Genomic DNA, 24,797 nt, shown 5'->3' with positions numbered 1-24,797 from the left:
CGATGCCAGGGCCCCCCTCTCCCATTTTCCCTTTGATAAATTATTGCCTCAATATTTAAATCCCAATAGCACACGACATGCCAAAGTAATAAAATAAATAGGCGCTCACCTGGTAGATTAAAGCAGTGTACTACACCATTAAAGGTATTTTAAACAGTATCACGGTATTTTAAACCAATTACAATGGTTGCTCGGAGACAGGGCAGCATGTACAATGATACTCATGTAATCATAAGCCTTTACATAAACAAACAAAATGTATATATATATATTGGGGGGCAGTCCCCACCTCTCCTCCCCCTCTCCACCCATAGACCCCCTCAGACCCAGATTTTTATAATACCGTGAACAAACATTGGTACATCAAGGGTGATGTAGATTGTATCAAGTTTCATCGAAATTGTGTGTGTAGTTTCGGAGAAGAAAGCAAATACCTCTTTTGGGGGGGCAACCAATCCCCCTTCTCCATAGACCCCATCAGACCCCGCTTTTGTTAGTGCCGTGAACAAACATTGGCACATCAAGGGTGATGTAGATTGTGGTGAAGTTTCATCGAAATTGTGTGTGTAGTTTCGGAGAAGAAAGCAAATATATATTTCTGGGGGGGGGAGGGGGGGAGGGGTCAAACCTGGACCCACTTTGACCCCTGGTAGATCCCCCTAGACCCCGATTTTTGTAATGCCGTGAACAAACATTGGTACATCAAGGGTGATGTAGATTGTATCAAGTTTCATCGAAATTGTGTGTGTAGTTTCGGAGAAGAAAGCAAATACCTCTTTTGGGGGGCAACCAATCCCCCTTCCCCATAGACCCCATCAGACCCCGCTTTTGTTAGTGCCGTGAACAAACTTTGGTACATCATGAGTGAAGGTTGTGGTAGTTTCATCGAAATAGTGTTTGTAGTTCCAGAGAAAAAAGCAAATTCCTATTTTGGGCGGTCAAACCTGGACCCACTTTGACCCCCGGTAGACCCTTAGACCCCGATTTTTTATTTTTTAAAATACCGTGAACAAAGTTGCGTGACAACACAACAAATCTAATTTGTGCCAAGTTTGGTCACAATCCCATCGGCAGTTTTAGGGAAGAAGTTGCAAGTGTTTACGGACTGACGCGCCATCCCCAAAACTTTCCAGGTGAACGAAAAAAAATGACCAGAAAAGAGCAGGATGAACCTTCTTTGCAGAAATTACAGTAAAGGTAAAAGTCCCTCACGTTGCCCAGAAAGAAGTTTTCCATTCGTGTGTTCTGGGTGGGAGACACATTGGCAAACCCCTAAAGTATGTAATGATATACAAGTCTGATGAAATAACTTTAATTACTCCCTTTCGGTCTTTAATTAATTATAGACCCTATAGGAATTTACACAAACCTCTGGAGTGTTTGTTGAATCGAATAAAAGTTTGTTTTTTTGTTCAGTTGAGGCCTCGCCCACTTCGCCAATGAACAAAGTCAAAGGAAGAAGGTTTTTTTTTTTGCTCTTTTGGAAGGGCGGGGAACGAGCGCTTGCGTCAGGGAAAAAGAAGTCGTGGAGATCGTTAAACGTGATTCAGGAGGCTCGTGGAGGCACAACCAGTCAGGTATAAACATAGAACCCGACAAAGTTCGTATTTCGTTTGGAAACGTCGAGGAGTGCAGGAGCCGAAGCTGCACAAGGAATCTTGGTGGCGTCGATGGCAGATCACACGAACGGAAAGTGCAGCCGTGCTCTGGACACCTGGAACGCCCTGCAAGGTGTCCTCCAGCGCGTTCCTCCTTCGACCGCCGATCCGCAGCCTCGAAAGGCCGCGGACAGACGCGCCATCGAGCGCTCGCGAGATCGACTCGCCAAGGCCTTGGACACCTGTTCGGAGGCGGGACTGCAGCGCCCCGAGGGCGGCATCGCGCGTTCCCTGCGCCTCCCGAACGTTCTCCTGGCGCTCTATCGTCTCTTGGGCGCTCTGGCGCATCGCTACCGGGACTGCGGACACCTGCTCATAGACAACCTGTACTTGCGCGTCTTCCTGCGCAACGTGGACTCCAAAAGCCGAGAACTCGTAAGACTCTTGACGCACGAGCGCGACGCTGTACTTGAAGAACGATCTCCGGCAAGGTGAGCCCAAGTGGTACTTGCGCTTCTATGAGTATGAGCTACCTAGGCAGGTTCGTTACCTTTTCAGGTAACCGTCATCCTTCGCTACACACTCACCAAAGAGCTTTGATACAAACGTATTGATGGCAGAGACGTCCGGGTTACGCTGCACCTAAAGGATTGGTAAAGTTGAAAAGCAGAAAGACTGCAGGTATAAATGATCACAAAATAAAGCACAAATTACTTACAAATCGGCTTATATATATATATAAATAATTAAACCCTGAATGGTAGGAAACAACTATCTTCAAATCTTCCAGAAAAGACGAACCTTAAATGAGGTTAAATTGCTTTTCAATGATATATGATCAATATGTATCTGCCTGGTGTTGGCTTAGCGGTTAGGGTGCTGGCTTGGGATCCTACGATCTTGGGTTCGAATCCTGGTCGATCGCTGAATTAACGCCAGGGGGAGTTGAACTCAGCCTGTTCATACCTTCCAAGATCGGCAAATTGAGTACCAGTTCAATAGAGTTGACTCAGCCTGTTCATACCTTCCAAGATCGGCAAATTGAGTACCAGTTCAATAGCAATTCCCCATATGTCGCAAGGGGTGACTAACAGGGCTGGTGGCAGGAAGGGCATCTGGCCCCAAAACATTGCCTCAAAAAGGGGACCATGGTGCCCCAAAAAGGACTAACCCCACTCTGTGGGAAAAATGGCCTCTAAAGGTGGTTTCTTCTTTTCTTCTATGTATCTCCTGATCCTCTTCTTCTATTTTGAGGTCTTTCACTCATTAACTCCTGACTTCTATTTCCTAATTTTAACGAATCCAATCCCAACAAAGTTTCATTTTTCAAAGCCCAACATTTGCTGGCTCTTTTCTAAAACTTTTGAAGATACCTATTGGTCTGGCTTATAATGTTGGCTTTTTCATACTTGCTTCTATTCCAAATGTTGGCCTAATGGTTATGCCTAATACCTGGTGTTAACCTAATGGTTACCCCCCCCCCCCCTTCCCCAGCCCTCTCCCTCCCACAGATCTCCCGATGTCCCTGTTCTCTACTGTTTTGCTTGTGTGCTTCCCTCCCTCTCTCCCCAACTTGTCTCCCCTCCCTTTATTGTTTTATGTGTCCATTTATGTTTTTTGTGTTTTATGTGATAAAGTGGGTTTGATGTGCTCGCTCTTAAAGGAGCCTCGATCTTGTACACAAAAAATAATAATAATAATAATAATAAATGGCAGTGGGCTTGGGATCCTAAGGTCCTGAGTTCGAATCCCATTGAATTGACGCCAGGTGGGATTGCCTCAGCCTATCATCCTTCCGAGGTCGGCAAAATGAGTACCAGATTTGACGGAGAAGAGTGGCGACCCACCCCCATCTATGCCACACACTTACCCGTGTGTACCAGCCATAGAAAGGCAATGCCATCATTGCCCGAGGAGACTCGACATCATCATCTATTCCAAATGCTTTGAGCTTCTTAAATAGCTCCAGCAATGACTTACAAACAACTTACTTTTCCAACCCAAACAGTCAGTTCTCCTGATGACATCTCATGGCTATTTCTGTTGTTTATTCCGAATCTGAGCGATAATACATTCGCGAAAGATTTCCCGACCACTAACCTTTGAACAACTTAGCCTGCTGTTGGGCTAGCGGTTAGGGTGCCAGCTTAGGATTACCTAGGATCCTGGGTTCGCAATCCCGGTCGATCGCTGAATTAACGCCAGGGGGGTTGACTCAGCCTGTTACATACCTTCCGAGGTTGGCAAATTGAGTACCGGTTCACTGGTAATTCCCTGTTTGTCGTAAAAAGGCGACAAAAAGGGTTGGTGGCAGGAAGGGCATCCGGCCGTAAAACATTGCTTCAAAAAGGGGACCAAAAAAACAACAACAACCACGGTCCCCGAAAAAGGCCAACCCCCGCTTGCGGGGAAAAATGGCCTCTAAAGGTTTTTTGTTTTTTTTAACCTTTGAACAACTTAACTCCATGATCTATCCCCATCGTCCATGTTTTGGTGACCTATTTGATTGTGTGAGGCTGGCTCTAGTTCATTGTGATTTCAACGCCAATGACTGCACTCTCTTCCCAGTCGTGCAAGGATAGCTTCTAGCAGAAGGACAACTCCAACCTACCCATGGTGCATCCAATTTTTGCTAATGTGGCGATGTCGACTGTGTGCATGCGAGCAGAATAATAATTCTACTAGGCCGAGTACACATCACCTGGGTGACCTACAGCCCAAGTTGTTTGGAAACTAAGTGCAGCGAGATTATTTGTCCTGTTAAGATCTAGCTATTCATATAATGGGCAATAACGGGACATGTATCCATTCCTGCTCACGGTGACTCGGAAGTCATGGTATTATTGAGGTACAGTACTTGTGGCAAGGAGTGTCAGAGGGTCTGTGCAAAAACTGCGGTGTTTCTGTCTTCTACCGACTCCTCTCCGGCCCTGCAACCCCTGCTCTGTCCCCGAAATATTCCTGCAGGGCGCACAAGATCTGCCTGCAACCCTCTTCTGGTGAAACTGCCAAAATCAAGACTCTCTGCTCTCCTTCACTCTTTCATTCCTCTTTTTCCCATCTCTGGAACAAACTTCCTCACTCTCTTCAATCCCTCTCCTCCCTCCAGGTCTTCACAACAGCTGTTCACCACCATCTCTTATCTTCCCCCATCCAAAACCTTGATCTTTTCTACTCCTGTTAATCCACCCCGAATCCACCTCCTTCAAATTCCCTGTTTTCTTTCCTGAAATCCCCTGTAGTGTCCATCTTGTTTATCCCGTGTACCCCACCCCAGCCCTCACCCTTCCACAGATCTCCCGATGTCCCTCTTCTCTACTGTTGTGCTTCCCTCTCTCCTGCTCTCTTTATTATATGTTCTCTGTGTTAGCTCTTATACAATCCTCGACTTAGTATACAAAAATAATAATAATAATAATAATAAACTGTCGCTTCACACATTACAACTTATAGCATGTCTTTTCAATATTCGGCGATGCTTTTTGGAGCTCCGACTTAAAATTCTGGAGCTCAACTCCTAAACTTGATAGAAAAACGTATATGATAATAGTTTGTTTTACACTTTCAAGCGATTAATTATTCCTTCAATTATTACCTCCGCCACCGAAGGTGGATGGAGGTTATGTTTTCACCCCTGTCTGTTTGTGAACAAGATATCTCAAAACGTTGTGGACTGATTCAGACGAAATTTGGCAGACAGGTAGTGTATGCTACAAGGATGAAATGATTAGATTTTGGTGAAGATCCGGATCCGGCTAGTAGAAATTTTTAAGTGATTCTTCGCCATTGAGAGATAGGGCTCAAACCGATATATATCGGGATATCTCAAAAAGTTGTGGACGGATTTGGACGAAACTTGGTGGACCGGTTGGGTGTTTGACAATACCGAATTTATTCGATTTTGGTGAAGATCTGAATATGGATTCGGCTACAATAATTATTTATTTTTTAAAGTGATTCTTCACCATTGAGAGATCGGGTGAAAAGCGATATATAACATGATATTTGAAAAAGTTATGGACGAGTTATGACTGGACTTGATGGACGAGTTGGTTAGGTGACAAGAACAAGCCGATTGGGTTTTGGTTCAGGTCCGAATCCAGATCCGGCCAATCAGTGGGATACAAAAACTGTTCAGCCTGGCGGAGGTATGCGTTCTACCGAGTGCCGTTCTAGTTCCTGCGGTTTTTTGATGATTACTGTTTATTCCCATTTCTGTTAACCATGGAGACATTTTTGAAGCCACGCCACAAATTTTTAACCATTGTTAACATTTTAAAACCATTTTGGCCATTTTTAACTGCAGGATGCTATCCAGCGTACTTCAATGTTCATCATTAACTACAGACTTAATTACTGATCATATTTATATTTGTTGTGTTTCAGAAACTAGATTAGTAAGACAAGATGTTCCAATGGAAATACGACTCACTGATCCAAATGTATTTACTGAATATTATTTGCAATTATCAAGTGATAACAATTTCTTCCCTTTTTCTCAAAACCAAGGTTTGTTCAAAACCAAGGACCATTGTTGGAATTGTCTGCTCCTTAAAAGTTAGGTGAACACTTGTAGAATTGAGAAACTGATGGCAGGATGTGTATTGCAAGATGCAAATGGCAATATTAAGTGTCGTAAAAGTTATCGGAACCTGCAATCAGAAAGACATTGAAATCTTTCTGTCTGTCTGTCTGTCTGTCTCTCTCTCTCTCTCTCTGTGTGTGTGTGTTTATGAACTACATGATGGAAAAGGCAGTGTTGAAAAAGTTTATTTTAATTCAGAACTTAATCCACAATTTATTGAGCATCCATAAAGAAGACATCACTATCATCTCCAGTAATGTAAATACATCTGTTGACCCCTTTCAACCATGTGAGTGCCAAATTTGTGGCCATTGTTCTCTGCTAAAAGTACGAACGACAGAGAACGGTAAAAAAAAAATCGATGGATTTCTGTGCCGAAAACAATTTGTGATTCGCTTCTACTGCATTTATGCACCGACAAAGTCCTATTGAAACATTCTGTTCACCTGCCTGGAAGCAAAGGAGACAGGTTGACCATGTATTGATTTCAAACAGATGGAAAAGCTCCATAACCAATGCACACAGTTATTGGGATGATTGGGGGTTATTGTGGGTTATAGTTATTAGGGTACTGCCACATAGTTATCACGCACTAGTTGTGTAGCAGACTTCAACATCACATTTATGCCCACATGCAGCCGCAGATCCCAACAGTCTCCATTGACTGATGTTTTTAAACTGATAAGTAAAAGTGTGACTACACAACATTTTCAAGAAGTACACAATAAACTTTGTGAAAATCCAATTCAAACAGAGGACATCAATGTCCATTGGGCTTCACTATGTGATATCATAAATTTGTCTGCAAATCATTATTGTGGTCCACCACCACAAACCCCACCAAATTGGATGCTTTCTGAAAGAACATATTCTTTAATTATGGAGAAATGTTTTTGTGACAACAAAGACCAAAAGAAACAGCAAAAAAATAAAATTAGAAATATATCGATCGCAATAAATACTAGCTACAGAAATCTGGTGAAAGAAAGAGTTCAGCAGATATTGCTGATGTGCATAAAATGTAAGTTTATACGCAAGTTATGTGAGAAGAAACAAAGTGTGAATGCGCTGGTCCAATCAGAAGGAAAGACAACCAATTAATGACAAGTGAGCCAGCAGCTAAACTGAATACTTGGGTTGAAGACTTTGAACAGCAATTTTCACAGGAACCACCATCAGAATAAGCTTTGATGAGAAATTACAATATCATGATTGATGAGACAATCTCAATCCATCCTCCGACTTCTGAAGAAATTGCTGGTGCATGCCACTGCTTGAAAACGCGGAAGTCATCTGGTCCCTATCAGCTGTTCCGCTAGTTCTTTAATTCTGCAGCAAATAAACTAATTGAAGAACTTGTGTCTTTGGTGGAAAAATTTGGTTAACGGAAAATATGCCAAAGGAATGGTCGTATTGAATTTGTTTCCCTGTTCATAAGAAGAAGTGTTGAATGGTATGCAATAACTATAGAGGAATTGGTCTATTGTCCATGGCTGCCAAATTACTGGAGACAATTATTGCTAAAAGGATCAACAAATGCATCCACAACAACAATATCCCCTTCCCATGCCTCCCCCCCCCAAGCTCTCTCTCTCCCACAGATCTCCCGATGTCCCTGCTCTCAAATGTTGTACTCGTGTGTTTCCCTCTCTCTCCCCATCTTATCTCCTGCTCCCTTTATCATGTTCTATGTGTCAGTTTTTTTTTTATGATTAATGTTAGCTCTTACACGAGCCTCGATCTTGTATAGAAAAACAAAACTCCAAGGAACGACAATATAGAAAAGAACAAGCTGGATTCAGACATGGATGTGGATGCAGTGACCAAATCTATGCTTTAAGGCAGTTAAATGAACTGTTTCATGTACCAACAATCATGGCATTTCTGGATATCAAAGGTCCATATGACAGCATTAATCGATCATGACTGTGGATAATTCTTGCTCAGTGTGGATGGCCTGAAAAACTCATCACTTTAACTAAGGCGTTGAAGTAAATTCAGCAAAGTTTTGTGCGTGCTTCTAGAGATACATCAAAACTATTATTACTCCAAATACTGGCGTTTGGCAAGGAGTAGTACTTAGATTTGCGTTATTTGCGATTGCAAATGGATTACATCTTGAATGAAGCCAGAGCAAATGTTTATGGTGAAATTGGAATAACATTTACATCACATCACAGGAAGGCCAACAAGACATTTGATTCATTTGAATTTGCAGATTTCCGATGGTTTTCCTTGCTTTACCCTAGAGTTCAGCTTTCCGCTAAAGACAAGACCTTTACCCTAAAGTTCTGCTTTCCGCTAAAGACAAGACCTTTACCCTAAAGTTCTGCTTTCCGCTAAAGATAAGGTCTTTACCCTAGTTCTGCTTTCCGCTAAAGATAAGGTCTTTACCCTAGTTCTGCTTTCCGCTAAAGACAAGACCTTTACCCTAAAGTTCTGCTTTCCGCTAAAGACAAGACCTTTACCCTAGTTCTGCTTTCCGCTAAAGACAAGACCTTTACCCTAAAGTTCTGCTTTCCGCTAAAGACAAGGTCTTTACCCTAGAGTTCTGCTTTCCGATGATGAATGAAAATTGCAACTTTTTCTTGATTTGCAACCACAAAGAAAGGGTAGATAGACTGTGAAAAGGTGTGTTTGTATGCACAGTACAATGGGATATCGAGATATTTGGATTCTTGTCGATGTTCGTCGTGTTAGGCGCAAAGAAAAAGCAGAACGGCACTCGGGAGAGAGCATACCTCCATCAGGCTGAACAGTTTACGTTTTTTATCCATTGCTAGGCGGGATCTAGATCCGGACCTGAACCAAAATCTAATCGGCTTGTTGTTGTCACCCAACGAACTCCTCCGCCAAGTTTTGTCATAATCAGTACACAACTTTTTGAAATATCATGCTATATATCGTTTTTGGCCCTATCTCTCTTCGTCTGAATCCGTCCATAACTCTGAGATATCCTGCTCACAGACAAACAGACAGGGGTGAAAACATAACCAGGTGATGGAGGCAATAGAAGAGAAGACCACTCCATTTGCATCTTCAGATGCATAGGGCTGTTGAGGCAGTTTCCTCGGCTATAGAGCACAATCCTGGATCGGTCGCCACTCCGATTCAGGATACTGAAATGGCTCATTCTTCCAAGCAAGCTGGTAGTGATTTTGCCGACCTCGGAAGGATTACAAGCTGAATCAACCTACCTGGTGCTAATTAAATGACAAGGCAGGGGCTTGAACTCAGGATTCTGAGATCTCAAGCCAACCACCTTAACCGTTAAGCCAACACCAGGCTTGATGGAGGTAAAAATGATGCAAGTATCTAGACGTTGGAAAACACTATTTGGCGAATGACCAAACTTCACATGGTCTATAAGTGCTCAAAGCATAATCACAGCATTTGGGAAGATCCAGTGTAAAAAATGTCGTTTCGATATCACTCGCAGTTCAATGTGCTTTTTATTCCCGACAGGCGACGACTCACTCGCCTCTCACTCGTGCTCAGCCACATCGCCACAGAACTGTCTGCATTCTTCCCACACGGTGTGTACGAGGGCGAATCCGTTGAGATTCGGGAAAGAGATGCAGCCGCATTCTGGACACATGCCTTCGATGACAGGTGTGGTATCCCGGAGTCATGAAGTCTGTACTTTATAGGTTTGATCTATTCAGCCCTGACTCTTAAGCTCAACTTAACCACACGTGCATAACGTTTCTTCACCAATTCTCCTTTTCATCCCTCTCCCTTGTCTTTTTTGCTTTCTATGTAATCCTCTTTCATGTTTCCCGACACAAAAATTAATGCTGCCTTTACATGTCCACATTATCCTCCATTTTCTCGCTGAAAAACGTTTCCACATCAACAAACAACAACAACAGGCATTTTAAGGCCATTTTCCCTGCAAGAGCGGGGGTTAGCCTTGCATGCCACATGACAATCTTCTCCATTTTGCCCTATTTTCTGCATCTCCCCTTGTTAACCCCCTTGCCCGCATTTCTTCTTCCACCACCTTTAGCCAAGTCTTTCTCGGTCTTCCCCGTCCTCTACTTCCTTCTACATTCATTCCCATCACTCTTCTCAACCAGTCACTTTCATCCTTCCTCAACACATGACCAAACCATCGCAACCTGTTCCTCTTCACAGCATCAATCACAGGCTCTATTCCCATCATCTTTCGCAATTCATCATTCGTCTTCCTCTCTCTCAACGATACTCCGCACATCCACCGAACCATTCACATTTCCACCCTTTCCAGCCTTCGTTGCTGCTCTACGTTCATTACCCATGTCTCGCTCCCATAAATCATAACACTTCTCGCATATGCAGCATACACCTTTCCCTTCAGCTTCTACATCATGCTACCGAATAAGGCAATGGGAAGATGAAGATCTTGTAGCCAGTAACTCTTACTTTTCTTTCTCATCATGTTCTTCATGGCCCTCCACAGAGTCATTGTTCCTTGGAAAGAGTTTCTGGAGCAGATAAGCCAGTGCCACCAACTGGACTCCAAGCATGAAGTCATAGCTCTGCAAGAGTCCATGGACTTGACCTGCTCCGGATGGGTGTCCGTTTATGACTTTGACATCTTCACTCGCCTTTTCCAGGTTTGTTCAAAAACATCTTTGGATGGCGTATTTATACAGTGAGGCTTAGTCGCAATCTTTGGGACTGCAAACACCCATGGGTCTAGTCAACTTGTTTAGCAAAATTAGAAGGAAACGTCTGACTTCATTTATCACTACAGATTGTGCTCAACAAAGCAAGAGCAATCTAAAACTGAACTTCCGGTTCATCAACTGACCTCATTTAGATTTTAAATGTTTCAATTGGATTTTCTGTTTCCATTAACCGGCATGGGATCCTCGGATCCTGGGTTCGAATCTCGGTCGAATGCTGAATTAACGCCAGGGGGTTGACTCAGCCTGTCATCCTTCCGAGGTCGGCAAATTGAGTACCAGTTCATTGGTAATTCCCCGTGTGTCGCAAGAGTCACGAAAGCGGCCATTTGGCAAGCTTATTGTGCTCAAATTCCTGCTTTAAGTTTAAGAAGGTATCGTTTAGATGCATATTGTTCTCAAAATGCTTCCTTATATTAGTAAATATCACTTTTGTGTGTTTCTAGATGAGTATTTTAATGAACTTTGGCATGCCCATGCCATGTAACCAAGCACTTGCAATCATACATTTAAAAACAAACTAGTACTGCTTTTTAAAATAATGGATGAAATCGACAGAATGTTGATCACAAGGATATACAAGGAACTTTGACGCAGGAGTAGGCCATTCGGCCCATCCTGCCTGCGCTGCACCAACCCCAGCATCGTTACCCATCCACACATAAGTTATCTACGATCCACACAAACCAATATCCCCATTGAAACCTATCCACCCATCCACTGGCACTACCTTTCCTGGTGGAAACCATTCCATGCATTAACCACTCTCAGACTGAAAAACCCCTGTCTTAAAACTGTCCCTACTCCCATCTTCTTTACCCTCAAGCTATGGCCACTGGTCCTAACATTATCCACTTTACTGAAAACTCCACTGCACCCATCTTGTCCACACCCTTCATTATCTTAAACATCTCAATCAAATACCCTCATAATCACTTCCTTGCGAATGTATAAAGTCCAGTCTCCTTCAAATGTTCCTCATAACTTCGTCAAGCTAGCCCTGGAATCAATGTAGTAGCTCGACACTGTACCTGCTCTACGGCAGCTAAATCCTTCCTCAGATGTGGTGGCCAAAACTGCACACAATATTCTAGATGAGGCCTCACCAAATTCCTATACAGAGGTATGATAACCACCATTGGGAAGCAAGGAGAGTCTACCATTCTTGGGCGTACCCGTCGTCAGATCAAAAGAGGGAGATGGGATCGGGACGAGGGTTGATTTAGTGTGGTAGTGAGTCAAGGTGCATGTGTCAGAGCGGGGTCAGGACGCAGGGGTCAGGCAACAAATGGGAGTGATGACTCATTGTGAAACTGGGAGGGTAAAGGTTGAGGTGTTAAAAGTTAAGGGGACGGGACAGGGTCTGACAGAAAAGTGAAAATCATAGGGAGACAAGCAAAACAGGAAAGGAGGACATCAGACAAACGAGAGGGAGAATTGCTTTGTCCCCTACCGGTCCCAATGAATGTTCCTGTTCCAAGCAAGAGGGGCATAACCCCGTGAAAAACTGTCCAAACGCCACAAAACTCGTACCTGTTCTGTAACTTATCATAATAAAGCCATGTACCAAGTTTCAGTTGAATATGTTGAAGTATATGGGAAAAAGTGCAGAAAACCACAGGTGGGACGGCCAGACGGACAGCAAACCTATAGTCCCCTCCGGGTAGGGGACTAGTAAACTAAAGCAATTTAAAAAAAGATACAACAAAAGATAAAAGTGAAAATTAAATATAATTTAAAAAAGAGGAGAAAAAGAGGAAAAGTAGATAAGGTGTTTATTAACCGGTCCCCTACCAGAAAAGGTGGAAAAGTGGATAAACCCTCTAATTAATTTGATGAAATTAATTAAAATAATTCAAAAGAGGTAAAACATAGAGAATGAATGAATGAATGAATGATCGTTTTAAGGCCATTTTCCCCGCTAGAGCAGGGGTTAGCCTTGCGGGCCCCATGACAATCATGGTTCCCTGTTTGAGGCAATGTTTTTATGGCCGGATGCCCTTCCTGACGCCAGCCCTTAGTCACCTCTTACGATGCGCAGGGATACGGTGTACCTATTCTAAACCGGGGTACACACCAGGATCATCAATCCCAGCAAGCTGATACTCAATTTGCCGACCTCGGAGGGATGACAGGCTGAGTCAAGCCCCCTGGCGTTAATTCAGCAATCGACCGGGATTCGAACCCAGGATCCTAGGATCCCAAGCCGGCACCCTAACCACTAAGCCAACACCAGGCTTTATAAACATAGAGAGGGAAACGATATAAAAGTTGTAAGAGATGGGGGGTTTAAGTGAATGAAAAGCACTCATTTATCGAATGGGAGATGGGTGAGGGAGATGGGTTAGGGGCTGGAGGGAGGTATTGGGTGGGTTAAAATGCACATCCTGAAGATTAGGCTTGGTTCTTTATGCTTTGGACTGTCCATGGTACTGAAATGGTGGAAAACTACTAGAGACTGCCATGTGGCTAAACAAATGTGCAGCAGATTGAGGTGTGAGCAACCAGTTTGGAGAGGTGTGTGCTGTTGTTTCGTACATTGAGCAAGAACACTGAATAGAAGCGATCGCCCAGTCTTCACCCTGTTTCACCATTGTAGATCTTCTGGCAGAGAGTGCACGTGATTCCATAGATCACATTCGTGGAGGTGCAGTTTTACTTAGCAGGTTACAGTCTGTGACTAATACTGATTTTGGGTCCAGATAACAACCTGGGTCGCCCTATCATCTCCATTGGTAGCTTCCCCATACCAAACTAGTCTCCAGTCATCTTGATAAGATGACTACTCTTGTCCAATCTCTTACTTGCTTCATGAAGGACACACTCTCAATCTTTGAACAGTTCAGGTTTCCATCTGCTAAGTTTTATTCACTGTGGACATCAAATCCATGTGCATTTTCATCCAGGACGACGAGGGTCTCCGGGTGCTCAAACACTTTTCAATCTCCGGACCACCAAGGAACCAAGAAGCTTAGAAACACCTCTTTGCCTCGTCGCACCTCAACTGCTTCTCGTATGTCAGCAAATGCTACAAGAAGACAAACAGCGTAGCCATGGACACCAAAATAGGTCTCAGCTATGCAAATATATTTGTCTGTTTCATTGTGAAACAAATTTTGACCGGTTTGCCCGTCCCACCACAGAATTCTTTGGCCCCTGCACAGATGACTGCATCGGTGCAGCGTCCTCTAACAGAGATGATCTTGAACAGTTTATAGACTTTGTCAATTCCTTCCACCTTGCCCTCAATTTCACATGAGAGATTCCACGTACCTCTTTCACCTTTCTCGAAATTAACGTTTCAGTCAAAGAGACCCAAATAAAACAACCCAAACCCATATAAAGGATCCCATTTATATCGCCCTACCATTCCATCAACCTTTGAGTCAAGAACATCATCTAGAAAAACTTTCTGTTAAAGTCATCGACCACTTTGACCGCAAACTGTGTGAACGTGATCTATGGAATCACGTGCATTCTCGATAAGATCTACATCAGTGAAACTGGATGAAGACTGAGAGATCGTCGATCCATCTGTGACCACTTGCTTGATGTTCGAACCGACATCACAGACCTCTCCAAGCCAGTTGCTTAACACTTCACGCAATCTGTTCAGTCACATGGCAGTTCTCCAGTATCATTCTCCATTTCAGCAACATAGACAATGGCAATCGCAAAGAGTAAGGCCTTATCTTTAGGATTGGCACGTAGACCTCTGCAGGATCAATGAGCACTTTTCATTCACTTCGGCCTCTCATCTCTTACAATCCTTCATTCCTTTCCTTCTCTTTGTTTTATCTATCTCAGCTCACATTTCCTCTCCTATATCTTACCCTCCTTTTCCTCTTTTCTCTCTCCTTCTCATTTCTCTTATCTCTCTTCCCATTTTCTCTATCATTTTTAGCTCACCTGGAACGAAGTCAGGGGAGCTTATGCGATGGCGCGTCGTCCATCCGTCCGTCCATCCATCAACACTTGAAACTTCTCCTCCAAAACCGCTGATGGGATTGCGACTAAATTTGGCACAAATGATATTTGTTATGTTCTGACTAAAGTTTGTTCAAGGCATTAAAAAATTCGGGGTCCATGGGGGTCTACTGGGGGTCAAAGTGCATCCAGGTTTGACCGCCCAAAATAGGAATTTGCTTTTTTCTCATAACCTACACACACAATTTTGATGAAACTTCACCACAACCTTCATTACCCATGATGTACCAATGTTCGTTCAAGGCATTGGAAAAATTGGGGTCTGAGGAGGTATACAGGATTGGAGGGGTTGCCCCCCCAAAATATGTATTTTTTTGTTTGTTTGTTTAAAGTCTTATGATTATGTTAATATGATTCTACATGCTGCCCTGTCTTCGAGCAACCATTGAAATAGGTTTAAAATACCTTTAGTCAGTGTAGTATGCTGTTTATTCTACCAGGTTTATTCTACTGTATCCATTATTTTTGCTCTTTCACGAACCTCAATCCTGTATACAAAAAAAAAAAAAAAAAAAAAAAGGAGTGCACCAGGGGTATTGCCCCTTAGTTTTATATTCCATTTTAAATAGAATTATTTTTATTTGTTGCTTTAGTTTATCTATTCAACGTCCTTCTTTCGCTTCTTGTTTTTTTTCTCCTGTTATTTTCGCTTTCTCCCAGTCCTCTTGACCTTTAACCCCTAAGCCCTGGCCCTCACTGTCAAAATGAGTTATTCTCACCCCCAACGTGCTCCCTGACCACGAACCCTGCTCAAAAACACACACACACCTCCAAATCAATCCCATCCTATAATAAGCATTTCCCATGTCCCATCTCTCAGCCCACGGCAGTTAGCACACCTCGTTTAATGTTCTCTTGATTCCATCTACAGTCACGTGAAAAAGTAAGTACAGCGGCCTCTCATCATGTAAAGTTTTGACCTTTTCAACATATTTCAACATACAGCTATTTAATCTTCATTTCAACAATATTGATAGATAAAGGTGATACAATATAACAAATATCATGAAACATTTACATTTTGTAGTCCATTGTATAATTTAAATAAACATAAATGCAAATTTCGCATGTGGAAAAAGTAAGTACACCCTTGGCTCTAATAGGTGGTATTGCCCTCTTTGGCAGAAACAACCTCAAGTAGGCGTTTCTTATAACTGTCTACCAGTCTCTGACATCGACTGGGAGAAATTTTTTCCCACTCCTCCATTCAGAATTCTTTCAGCTGTGCGATGTTTGAGGGGTTTCTTGCATGCACAGCTCGTTTCAAATCCCCCACAACATCTCGATGGGATTTAGATCCGGGCTTTGACTTGGCCATTCCAGAACCCTCTATTTCTTCCTTTTCAGCCATTCCTTGCTAGATTTACTGGTATGTTTAGGGTCATTGTCATGTTGCAAGTTCCACCTTCGGTTGAACTTCAACTTTCCGACAGATGGCGTCACATTATCCTCAAGCACCCACTGGTACAATGAAGAATTCATAGTGGATTCTATGATGGTGAGCTGCCCAGGCCCTGATGAAGCAAAGCTGCCCCAAACCATAATATTTCCACCACCATGCTTTACAGTTGGTATCAAGTTCTTGTGGTCAAATGCTCTCGGGCTGAACTTGCTGGGGCGGCCTGGCCTGAACAAGTTGGCAGTTGTTTGGAATCTTCTCCACTTGTAGATGATCTTCCGGACAGTCGAATGATTGATTTCAAATTGTTTGGAGATCTTTTTAAATCCCTTCCCAGACTCGTAGGCATCTATAACCTTCTTTCTGAAGGCCTCAGAGAACTCTTTTGATCTAGACATGGTGACGCCGCACACTTCAACAACAAAGAGCAAACCAAACTAAATGTCTGAGGTTTAAATAAGACAGGTTCCTCCAAGATCCTCTCTAATGATGTTCTAATCATTTGCACCTGAGCTGGTGCAGCTGGTTCTAATTTTAGGTGTTTGAAGTAGTGATAAAAGTAGGGGTGTACTTACTTTTTCCACATGCAAAATTGGCATTTATGTTTATTTAAATTATACAATTGACTACAAAATGTAAATGTTTCATGATATTTGTTATATTATATCACCTTTATCTATCAATATTGTTGAAATGAAGATCAAATAGCTGTATGTTGAAATATGTTGAAAAAGTCAAAACTTTACATGGGGTGTACTTACTTTTTCACGTGACTGTATATCTCTCCCTGTCCGTTGATGGAAAGCGACACTAGCGTTCACGAGCGAAACTAGTTCTTCATTCCACCGGTTTATAAAGGTAACTTTTTGAAGGTAATTTGCCAATTGACAGACTTGCTTAGAGCAGGTGGTGCAGGTTTGGGTATTAAAGGTCTATTGGAAACAATGGGTAATATTGTTTTTCATACAAGCACATTATTTCCACAAATTCCTGTATGCGACACATGACAAATCATTAAGTATTTGAGCACAGATAAGTCATCATTTACTTGCTGTCAAACATCCTTTGCCCACTCCTCCACCTGCAGCCTTGGTCCTTTGCACTGCAGAGCTGGAAGGCATTGATGTTGAGCCATCCAGGTTACATGGCGTTTCTCACCTATGATGAAGTGAGGACTCGCTTGCAGAAGTACCATAGCAAGCCAGGCAGGTAGGTGGGGAGGAATGAGATCAAATGGCATTGATGTTAGTCACAAACAATTTTCCTCATTGTATCATATGTTTAAAGACCCCCAAAGAAATATAAGGAAGTTACTGACAATGAGCAATTTTTCAACACAAACGCGATCTCAAAGAGGTCTCAGATAAACCGGAGATAATTGGTAGCGGCATAGAACGGTCCAGAATTTCCACTACGTTTGCTTGCTTAGTCAATACTGTATAACGGACCATTTTCACAATACCCCAAGCATTCCAAGTATCCAACATCAGTTTCATTTTGATATCGGGCTGTCATCAAGCCAATACTTTTTCGGGGAAGTTGTACATTCAAAGTCAGGCGAACTTGTTTGGTTTAAATGAAAGATTTTGTCAACACTTCCAGTCTTAAGAATTGAAACTTGAAAGGTCACCAAAATATTCCCGCTGTTTGTGTCAGTTACGTGTTTCGCCTGAGCTGCTCGCGCCCTGGACAGTGGGCCATCGGCTACGTGGCGAAGGACGGGCGTATCGTGCAAGCCGTGCCACCACCGACGATGCCCCTCCACGAGGTGCTTCAAGATGGTGCCAAGCAAGGCCTGTGAGTTTTCTCAATGTGTGTGGGATTGTGTGCCCAGAAGACCTTTTAGGTCACGAAGTGGCGGCCGCCACAACAACAACAACATGCATGTTTAAGGCCATTTTCCGTGCTAGAGCGGGGGTTAGCCTTGCGGTCCCCATGACAATCTTCTCCATTTTGCCCTATTTTCTGCATCTCTCCTTGTTAACCGCCTTGCCCACATTTCTTCTTCCACCATCTTTAGCCAAGTCTTTCTCGGTCTTCCCCGTCCTCTACTTCCTTCTACATTCATTTCCATCACTCTTCTCAACCAGTCACTTTCATCCTTCCTCAACACATGACCAAACCATCTCAACCTGTTCCTCTTCACAGCATCAATTCCCATCATCTTTCGCAATTCATAATTTGTCTTCCTCTCTCTCAACGATACTCCGCACATCCACCGAACCATTCGCATTTCCACCCTTTCCAGCCTTCGTTGCTGCAATAGGTTCATTACCCATGTCTCGCTCCCATATATCTCGCCCCCGGCCGCTACAAACCGAAGAGAATATCTTTCCTTGTCACCTTCAGATATCTTTACCCGGATGGAAGGTGCAAGAACGTCGATTTGTCAAGTCTCTGCCAACATACCAAGAGCAGGACATCTTCACCTGATGAGGTATTTGACTCAGAAGCAATATTGTGGTTCGATTTTTCTGTCCGAACAATTGCAAGTTGAATTGTGGTCACAAATCGGTGGTTACATATGACCACAAGTAAATAAACCATGAAATAACACTAGAGGTTTTATTAACCAGGGTTGATAAGAGTGTTTACAAGTGTGGGAAAGGTGCGTCTGAAGTTGGCCCTCCATCAAGTTAAGATAGGTCTTCTGAGGAAGGGCCAAAGCTCAAAACATCACCCGCACCTCGTTTCCCACGGTGGTTGTCATAGTCATATTAACTTCGTCTAGTTGATGAAATCTGTTTATTTTGTCCGCCAATGCAGATTCTCCTTATTACCGGATGATTCAGCTCTTTATCCACTGAATTGAAGCCTGATCGTGAGCTCAACTTTTTGAGAAACATCACGATTCCAACGCCGACCAATACCGACATTAATAATACGAATTTTGATGAGGCACATGCGACACCTTTTTGTGGGGGAAGCTGAGAAACTCTGTTGGTGAAAGCACTGACAGCTTAGTGGCATAAAAAGGCTCAGAGGTTCCTCAAAAAAAAGTTTCCGATGGAAGTAAACAGTTCTTGAAACAGATAAATATCGTCTGCTATGGATTTGTGATGATTTGTAAACACTCAGTTTTTCCATAACATGTGTGAGCGATTGGTAAATGACAATGACGTCATTTCTCTTGTTTATTCTTTTTTTCTTTACAGCCCAATCGATCTCCAACACCACAAATCTGCCGCGAATATTTCTTCGTCCCAGAGGCAGACGGCGAGAAGCTGAGGTAAAGCAAATATAATGTGTGTGTGGTGTGTGTGTATATATATATATATATATATATATATATATATATATATATATATATATATATATGTACAGGGTGGGCCAAAAGTCACTGAAGGTTTTTTTTTTCTACTTTTTTTTTTTATGAATAAAAATCAATGAAATAAATTGCAAATGGTAGTTTAATTCATGGCATTTCTTTTTTTAGATTAACTGTGAAAAATAATGTCCTGCAAATACCCCCATTGGCTTCTTCGCAAAGTCTTGCTCTTCCCAAAACGTGATCCATTACAGAGGACAAAATTCCTTGACCAATCGCTGCAATTTCCACAGAAATGTTGTTTTTCAATTCCTCTAGTGTCTGCGGCTTGGCACCATTTGAATCTTGTGAGGAAACGGCAACAAATCTTTCTTCATTATCCTTTGCAATGACGATCTTGCCATTCTGAGCTGAGTTGCACGCTTATGAGTTGATGATCCTGGGTTTTCATTAACACTCTCCCTAACACGGTCAATGTTTTCTGGAGTACAACCTGGTTTTGGTCTCCCACTGCGGGCTGAGTCATGAACAGACCCCTTTGACTCAAAACTAACAATCAAGTTCCGAATCGTGGTTTCTGATGGTTGTTCTGGAACATTAAAATGAATGCGAAATTTTCTTTGAGTTTGAATTATTGATTTCTCACTGGAGTAATAAAATTCAACAATTTTCACGTGCTGGTCATTGGTAAATTTCTTCATAATGTATCTCCCAGGTCTTCTTTATCAGTAAAAATAATTAATTAATTAAAATTTAAAAAGCTACAAAACAAAGAAAACCTTCAGTGACTTTTTGGCCCACCCTGTATATATATATATATATATATATATATATATATATATATATATATACACAGTGCATTCAGAAAGTATTCAGACCCCTTCACTTTTTTCACATTTTGTTATGTTGCAGCCTTATGCTGAAATCGTTTAAATTCACTTTTTCCCTCATCAATCTACACTCAACACCCCATAATGACAAAGAGAAAACAGGATTTTAGAAAGTTTTGCAAATTTATTAAAAAGAAAAAACTGAAATATCACATTGACATAAGTATTCAGACCCTTAACTCAGTACTTAGTTGAAGCACCTTTGGCAGCGATTACAGCCTCGAGTCTTCTTGGGTATGACGCAACAAGCTTTGCACACCTGGATTTGGGGATTTTCTGCCATTCTTTTCTGCAGATCCTCTCAAGCTCTGGTTGGATGGATGGGGACCATTGGTGGACAGCCATTTTCAGGTCTCTCCAGAGATGTTTGATTGGGTTCAAGTCAGGGCTCTGGCTGGGCCACTCAAGGACCTTCACAGAGTTGTCCCTAAGCCACTCCTGCGTTGTCTTGGCTGTGTGCTTAGGGTCATTGTCCTGTTGGAAGGTGAACCTTCGGCCCAGTCTAAGGTCCTGAGCGCTCTGTTTCAGGTTTTCATTAAGGATATCTCTGTACTTTGCTCCGTTCATTGTTCCCTCAACCCTGACCAGTCCCCCAGTCCCTGCTGCTGAAAACACCCCCACAGCATGATGCTGCCACCACCATGCTTCACTGTTGGGATGGTATTGGGCAGGTGATGAGCGGTGCCTGGTTTCCTCCAGAAATGACGCTTAGAATTGAGGCCAAACAGTTCAATTTTGGTTTCTTCAGACCACAGAATCTTGTTTCTCACAGTCTGAGAGTCCTTTAGGTGCTTTTTTGCAAACTCCAAGCGGGCTTTCATGTGTCTTTCACTGAGGAGAGGCTTCCGTCTGGCCACTCTGCCATAAAGCCCAGATCGGTGGAGTGTTGCAGTGATGGTTGTCCTTCTGGAAGTTTCTCCCATCTCCACACAGGATCTCTGGAGCTCAGCCAAAGTCACCATCGGGTTCTTGGTCACCTCTCTTACCAAGGCCCTTCTCCCCCGATTGCTCAGTTTGGCCGGGTGGCCAGCTCTAGGAAGACTCCTGGTTGTTCCAAACATCTTCCATTTAAGAACTATGGAGGCCACTGGGCTCTTGGGAACCCTGCTTTGTATGCTTCCCCAGATCTGCGCCTCGACACAATCCTGTCTCTGAGCTCTGCAGGCAGTTCCTTCGACCTCATGGCTTGGTTTTTGCTCTGATATGCATTGTCAGCTGTGAGACCTTATATAGACAGGTGTGTGCCTTTCCAAATCATGTCCGATCAATTGAATTTACCACAGGTGGACTCCAATCAAGGTGTAGAAACATGTCAAAGATGATCAAGAGAAATGGGAGGCACCTGAGCTAAATTTAAAGCGTCACAGCAAAGGATATGAATACTTATGTTAATGTGATATTTCATTTTTTTTCTTTTTAATAAATTTGCAAAACTTTCTAAAATCCTGTTTTCTCTTTGTCATTGTGGGGTATTGAGTGTAGATTGATGAGGGAAAAAATGAATTTAAACGATTTCAGCATAAGGCTGCAACATAACAAAATGTGAAAAAAGTGAAGGGGTCTGAATACTTTCTGAATGCACTGCATCTCAGACATTGCAGTCATTGTGGGTGCAGTGCGGCTGTTTTCTTTCTATTATTGCCAATTGTTTGTACAATTGCCAAAAGGGGACCGAAAAACAACAACAACCACGGTCCCCGAAAAAGGCCAACCCCCGCTTTGCGGGGAAAAATGGCCTCTAAAGGTGGTTTTTTTATTGCCAATTGTTTGTACAACGCAATTTCAAACAATTGTCTCCAAAAAAAGAAGACACATTATTAACGTTATCATTATAGTGTCCCCAGCATTATCTTTTAGAGGTCAAGGCTCATGTAAAAGTTGGATGACAAAAAAAAAAAAGTTTCACTGCTGCTTTAACAGCTTCAATTATTCACACCTTGTTGTTGGTGTCAGACAGGGAACGTTATTTGCCCAGCTCCAATCGGAGACTTAGATCATGTATGAATAAATAAATGAAAGTCTTTCAAGAACTAGCTGACCAGGCCTGACATTCAACTAAAGGCGATTTGGGCAGGAATTTGTAATTTGTTTGGGGTGCCATTATTTACAGTCGTCTAGTCCGACCATTGTCCTCACCTTCCTCCCCCAGTGAGTACGTTTGACAGAGTTTTGCACCACGTGCTGCTCTATTTACCATTATCTAGCCCACTTCCCCGTCCTCATCCTATTTGGGTTTATTTGATGGGTTTTACTGCAGCTTTAGCTCGAGAGAACCCGGTAAAGTTCCATCAAAACACAGATGGAGTTTTTTCCGAGGCAAAAAAGGTCTGCCGCCTCAAAACGCACTTCTTCACAGACCAAGAGCTGGGAAACCCTCTAGTTACGAATGCAAGCGACGGAAAAACTTGTGAAGCACACGCAGCAGCAGTTTCCATATTTGCGTCTCAAATGCCCTTGAGCGTTCATCCGACAGCTATTTTCCAGGCCATTGGGGTTGCGCGGTGACAGTCGTGTAATGTAACATTTCCACTCGCCCTTTCTGTTCACCCACAGCCCAGGCCGACAGCGAAGCCCTGCGGCCTCCGATGACCTCATGAGCTTATTCGAACCGCTCTCTCCCTCAAAACTTCAGCCCACCGACGGTAAGTTCCTGAAACCCATAGGACGCACACCGTGCTGAATGAAGTACGGTGAACGCTTTTGGGGGATCTTTGTCCCACTCTTTCTGGAATATTTTTCTTTGGATTATTTATTTCACCTTGAGCTGTCACGGTCACAAGTAATCTGATAAACTAGCTGTTGGCAATAACAAGCTGCACAATGAAAGTCAGACAGGAAAAGGACATTTGACTAATTCTGCAACTCTCATATCATCACAATCCAGGAAACAGATGTCGCCTCTGAGTTATCTCTCAACCCAAACCCTAGTATGAAATCTGATGAATTCATCAATATAACTATCCCAATAAGTACAAAAATATAAAGATTACCTTCCAAAAGGTTCTGCATTTATTTGCCTCAAAAGATTGTTTTGCACACTATTTACTTAATGCTAAATCATGACAAGGAATGATTGAAGTTCATATGAATACATTAAATAATTAAAATCTTTAATACATTAAAATACATTAAATAAAATTGATACATTAAAATACATTAAAATACATTAAAATACATTAAAAATACATTAAAACATTAAAATTAAATTAAATTAAAATACATTAAATTAAAATACATTAAATATATTAAAATACATTAAAAATTAAAATACATTAAAAATACATTAAATTAAAAATACATTAAAAATACATTAATACATTAAAATTAAATATGATAGAATACATTAAAAAATAATTGATTAAAATCGTTTCCTAATGTCCTTGTTCTGCTCCTACTTCAATCCAGACATGGCAGACGGTAAGTCAGACTGGGTATGAGCAATGGAATCATGTAACAGTTTCACCTTGTTTAAACTAGCTGGGGCTATCTACATATTATGTATGCAAAAGTGGCCCAATTTTGAATCTCCACCCTCCTGTTCCAGCACCCGTCCTCTTAACGTTTCCAAATGGCAAATCACTTTTCTTCCGTCCTCTCCTCAGCTACTCTATTTTAAGCCTCCTCCTAAGCTACCTCAATGAGACCGTCTTTTCTGGATAACATGATGCATAAGCCTTTTTTTTTTTAGAAAAGTAATGCTAATAGCAATCCCAATTCTTTATTTCCCATTACTCACACAGCCAATGAGCAACTGACGCCTCCGATCCCACCGAGATCACCGACGTGCCGGTACACCCCCTTGGTGGCGGCAGAGCACTCCACGGACACGGACATCGAACGGCTGCTTGGAAAGGGCTTTACCTACACGGCCGTAGCACGAGCATTTCGAGTGGCAAATGGTGATCCACAACTGGCGGAGACGATTTTGAAGACGTATGCGCAACCCTCAATGTCAACCATGTTGTCGACATCTCAACCATGATTGACGCGTTTCCAGGGTGAACAGGCAGCCAGCCCGATGGTGTTTCAAATGCCGCTTAGTTGACTTTGAGTTCCTGAATTTCATCTTCTATCGCCACACCACTCAATCTCCATGGAAATGAATACAGTGGATATAATGTACATTTTGCTTGTAAAACAAGAACAAACATTACAAAGCAACATTAGTCAATTCATCTGGATTTAAATATATATATATATATAATTGCATTTATTTTTCACTTTAGTTTGAACCAGCCTCGTGGAATGTCATGACAACCATACATTGGAAATACAGTCTCTCATCTTTCACACTCCTCGCATTGTAAATACATCCAGGTAGAACTGCACTATTAGGATCGGTTTCCTTCTGACAACTTCAGGTGTTTTTAACTCTGACTTCAGCAGAAATCAAACTGATG

General features: G+C 42.4%; 1 protein-coding gene across 1 annotated transcript; it reads left to right on the top strand.

Moving 5' to 3' along the window:
- Window positions 1–1,481: 1,481 nt before the first annotated feature.
- LOC137438773 (E3 ubiquitin-protein ligase CBL-B) lies at window positions 1,482–24,687 on the top strand. The gene is made up of 9 exons (XM_068134119.2): window positions 1,482–2,089; window positions 9,649–9,795; window positions 10,625–10,781; window positions 17,327–17,448; window positions 17,896–18,036; window positions 18,589–18,676; window positions 19,395–19,468; window positions 22,951–23,039; window positions 24,138–24,687. The coding sequence occupies exons 1-9, from the start codon at window positions 1,671–1,673 to the stop codon at window positions 24,377–24,379; spliced, it is 1,479 nt and encodes a 492-aa protein (XP_067990220.1). The 5' UTR covers window positions 1,482–1,670; the 3' UTR covers window positions 24,380–24,687.
- Window positions 24,688–24,797: the final 110 nt, after the last annotated feature.

Source organism: Myxine glutinosa, chromosome 13, assembly GCF_964187855.1.
Source record: "Myxine glutinosa chromosome 13, kmMyxGlut1.1, whole genome shotgun sequence".
In the NCBI taxonomy this organism is placed as follows: Eukaryota; Metazoa; Chordata; class Myxini; order Myxiniformes; family Myxinidae; genus Myxine; species Myxine glutinosa.
This window is presented reverse-complemented; position numbering and strand designations above follow the sequence as displayed.

Excerpts from the sequence above, each read along its gene's own strand:
- LOC137438773 (XM_068134119.2), top strand. The coding sequence starts at position 1,671 with ATGGCAGATCACACGAACGGAAAGTGCAGCCGTGCTCTGGACACCTGG. Across the intron at positions 9,796-10,624 it reads ACACATGCCTTCGATGACAG|AGTCATTGTTCCTTGGAAAG; the intron begins GTGTGGTATCCC and ends GGCCCTCCACAG. Across the intron at positions 18,677-19,394 it reads GGACATCTTCACCTGATGAG|CCCAATCGATCTCCAACACC; the intron begins GTATTTGACTCA and ends TTTTCTTTACAG.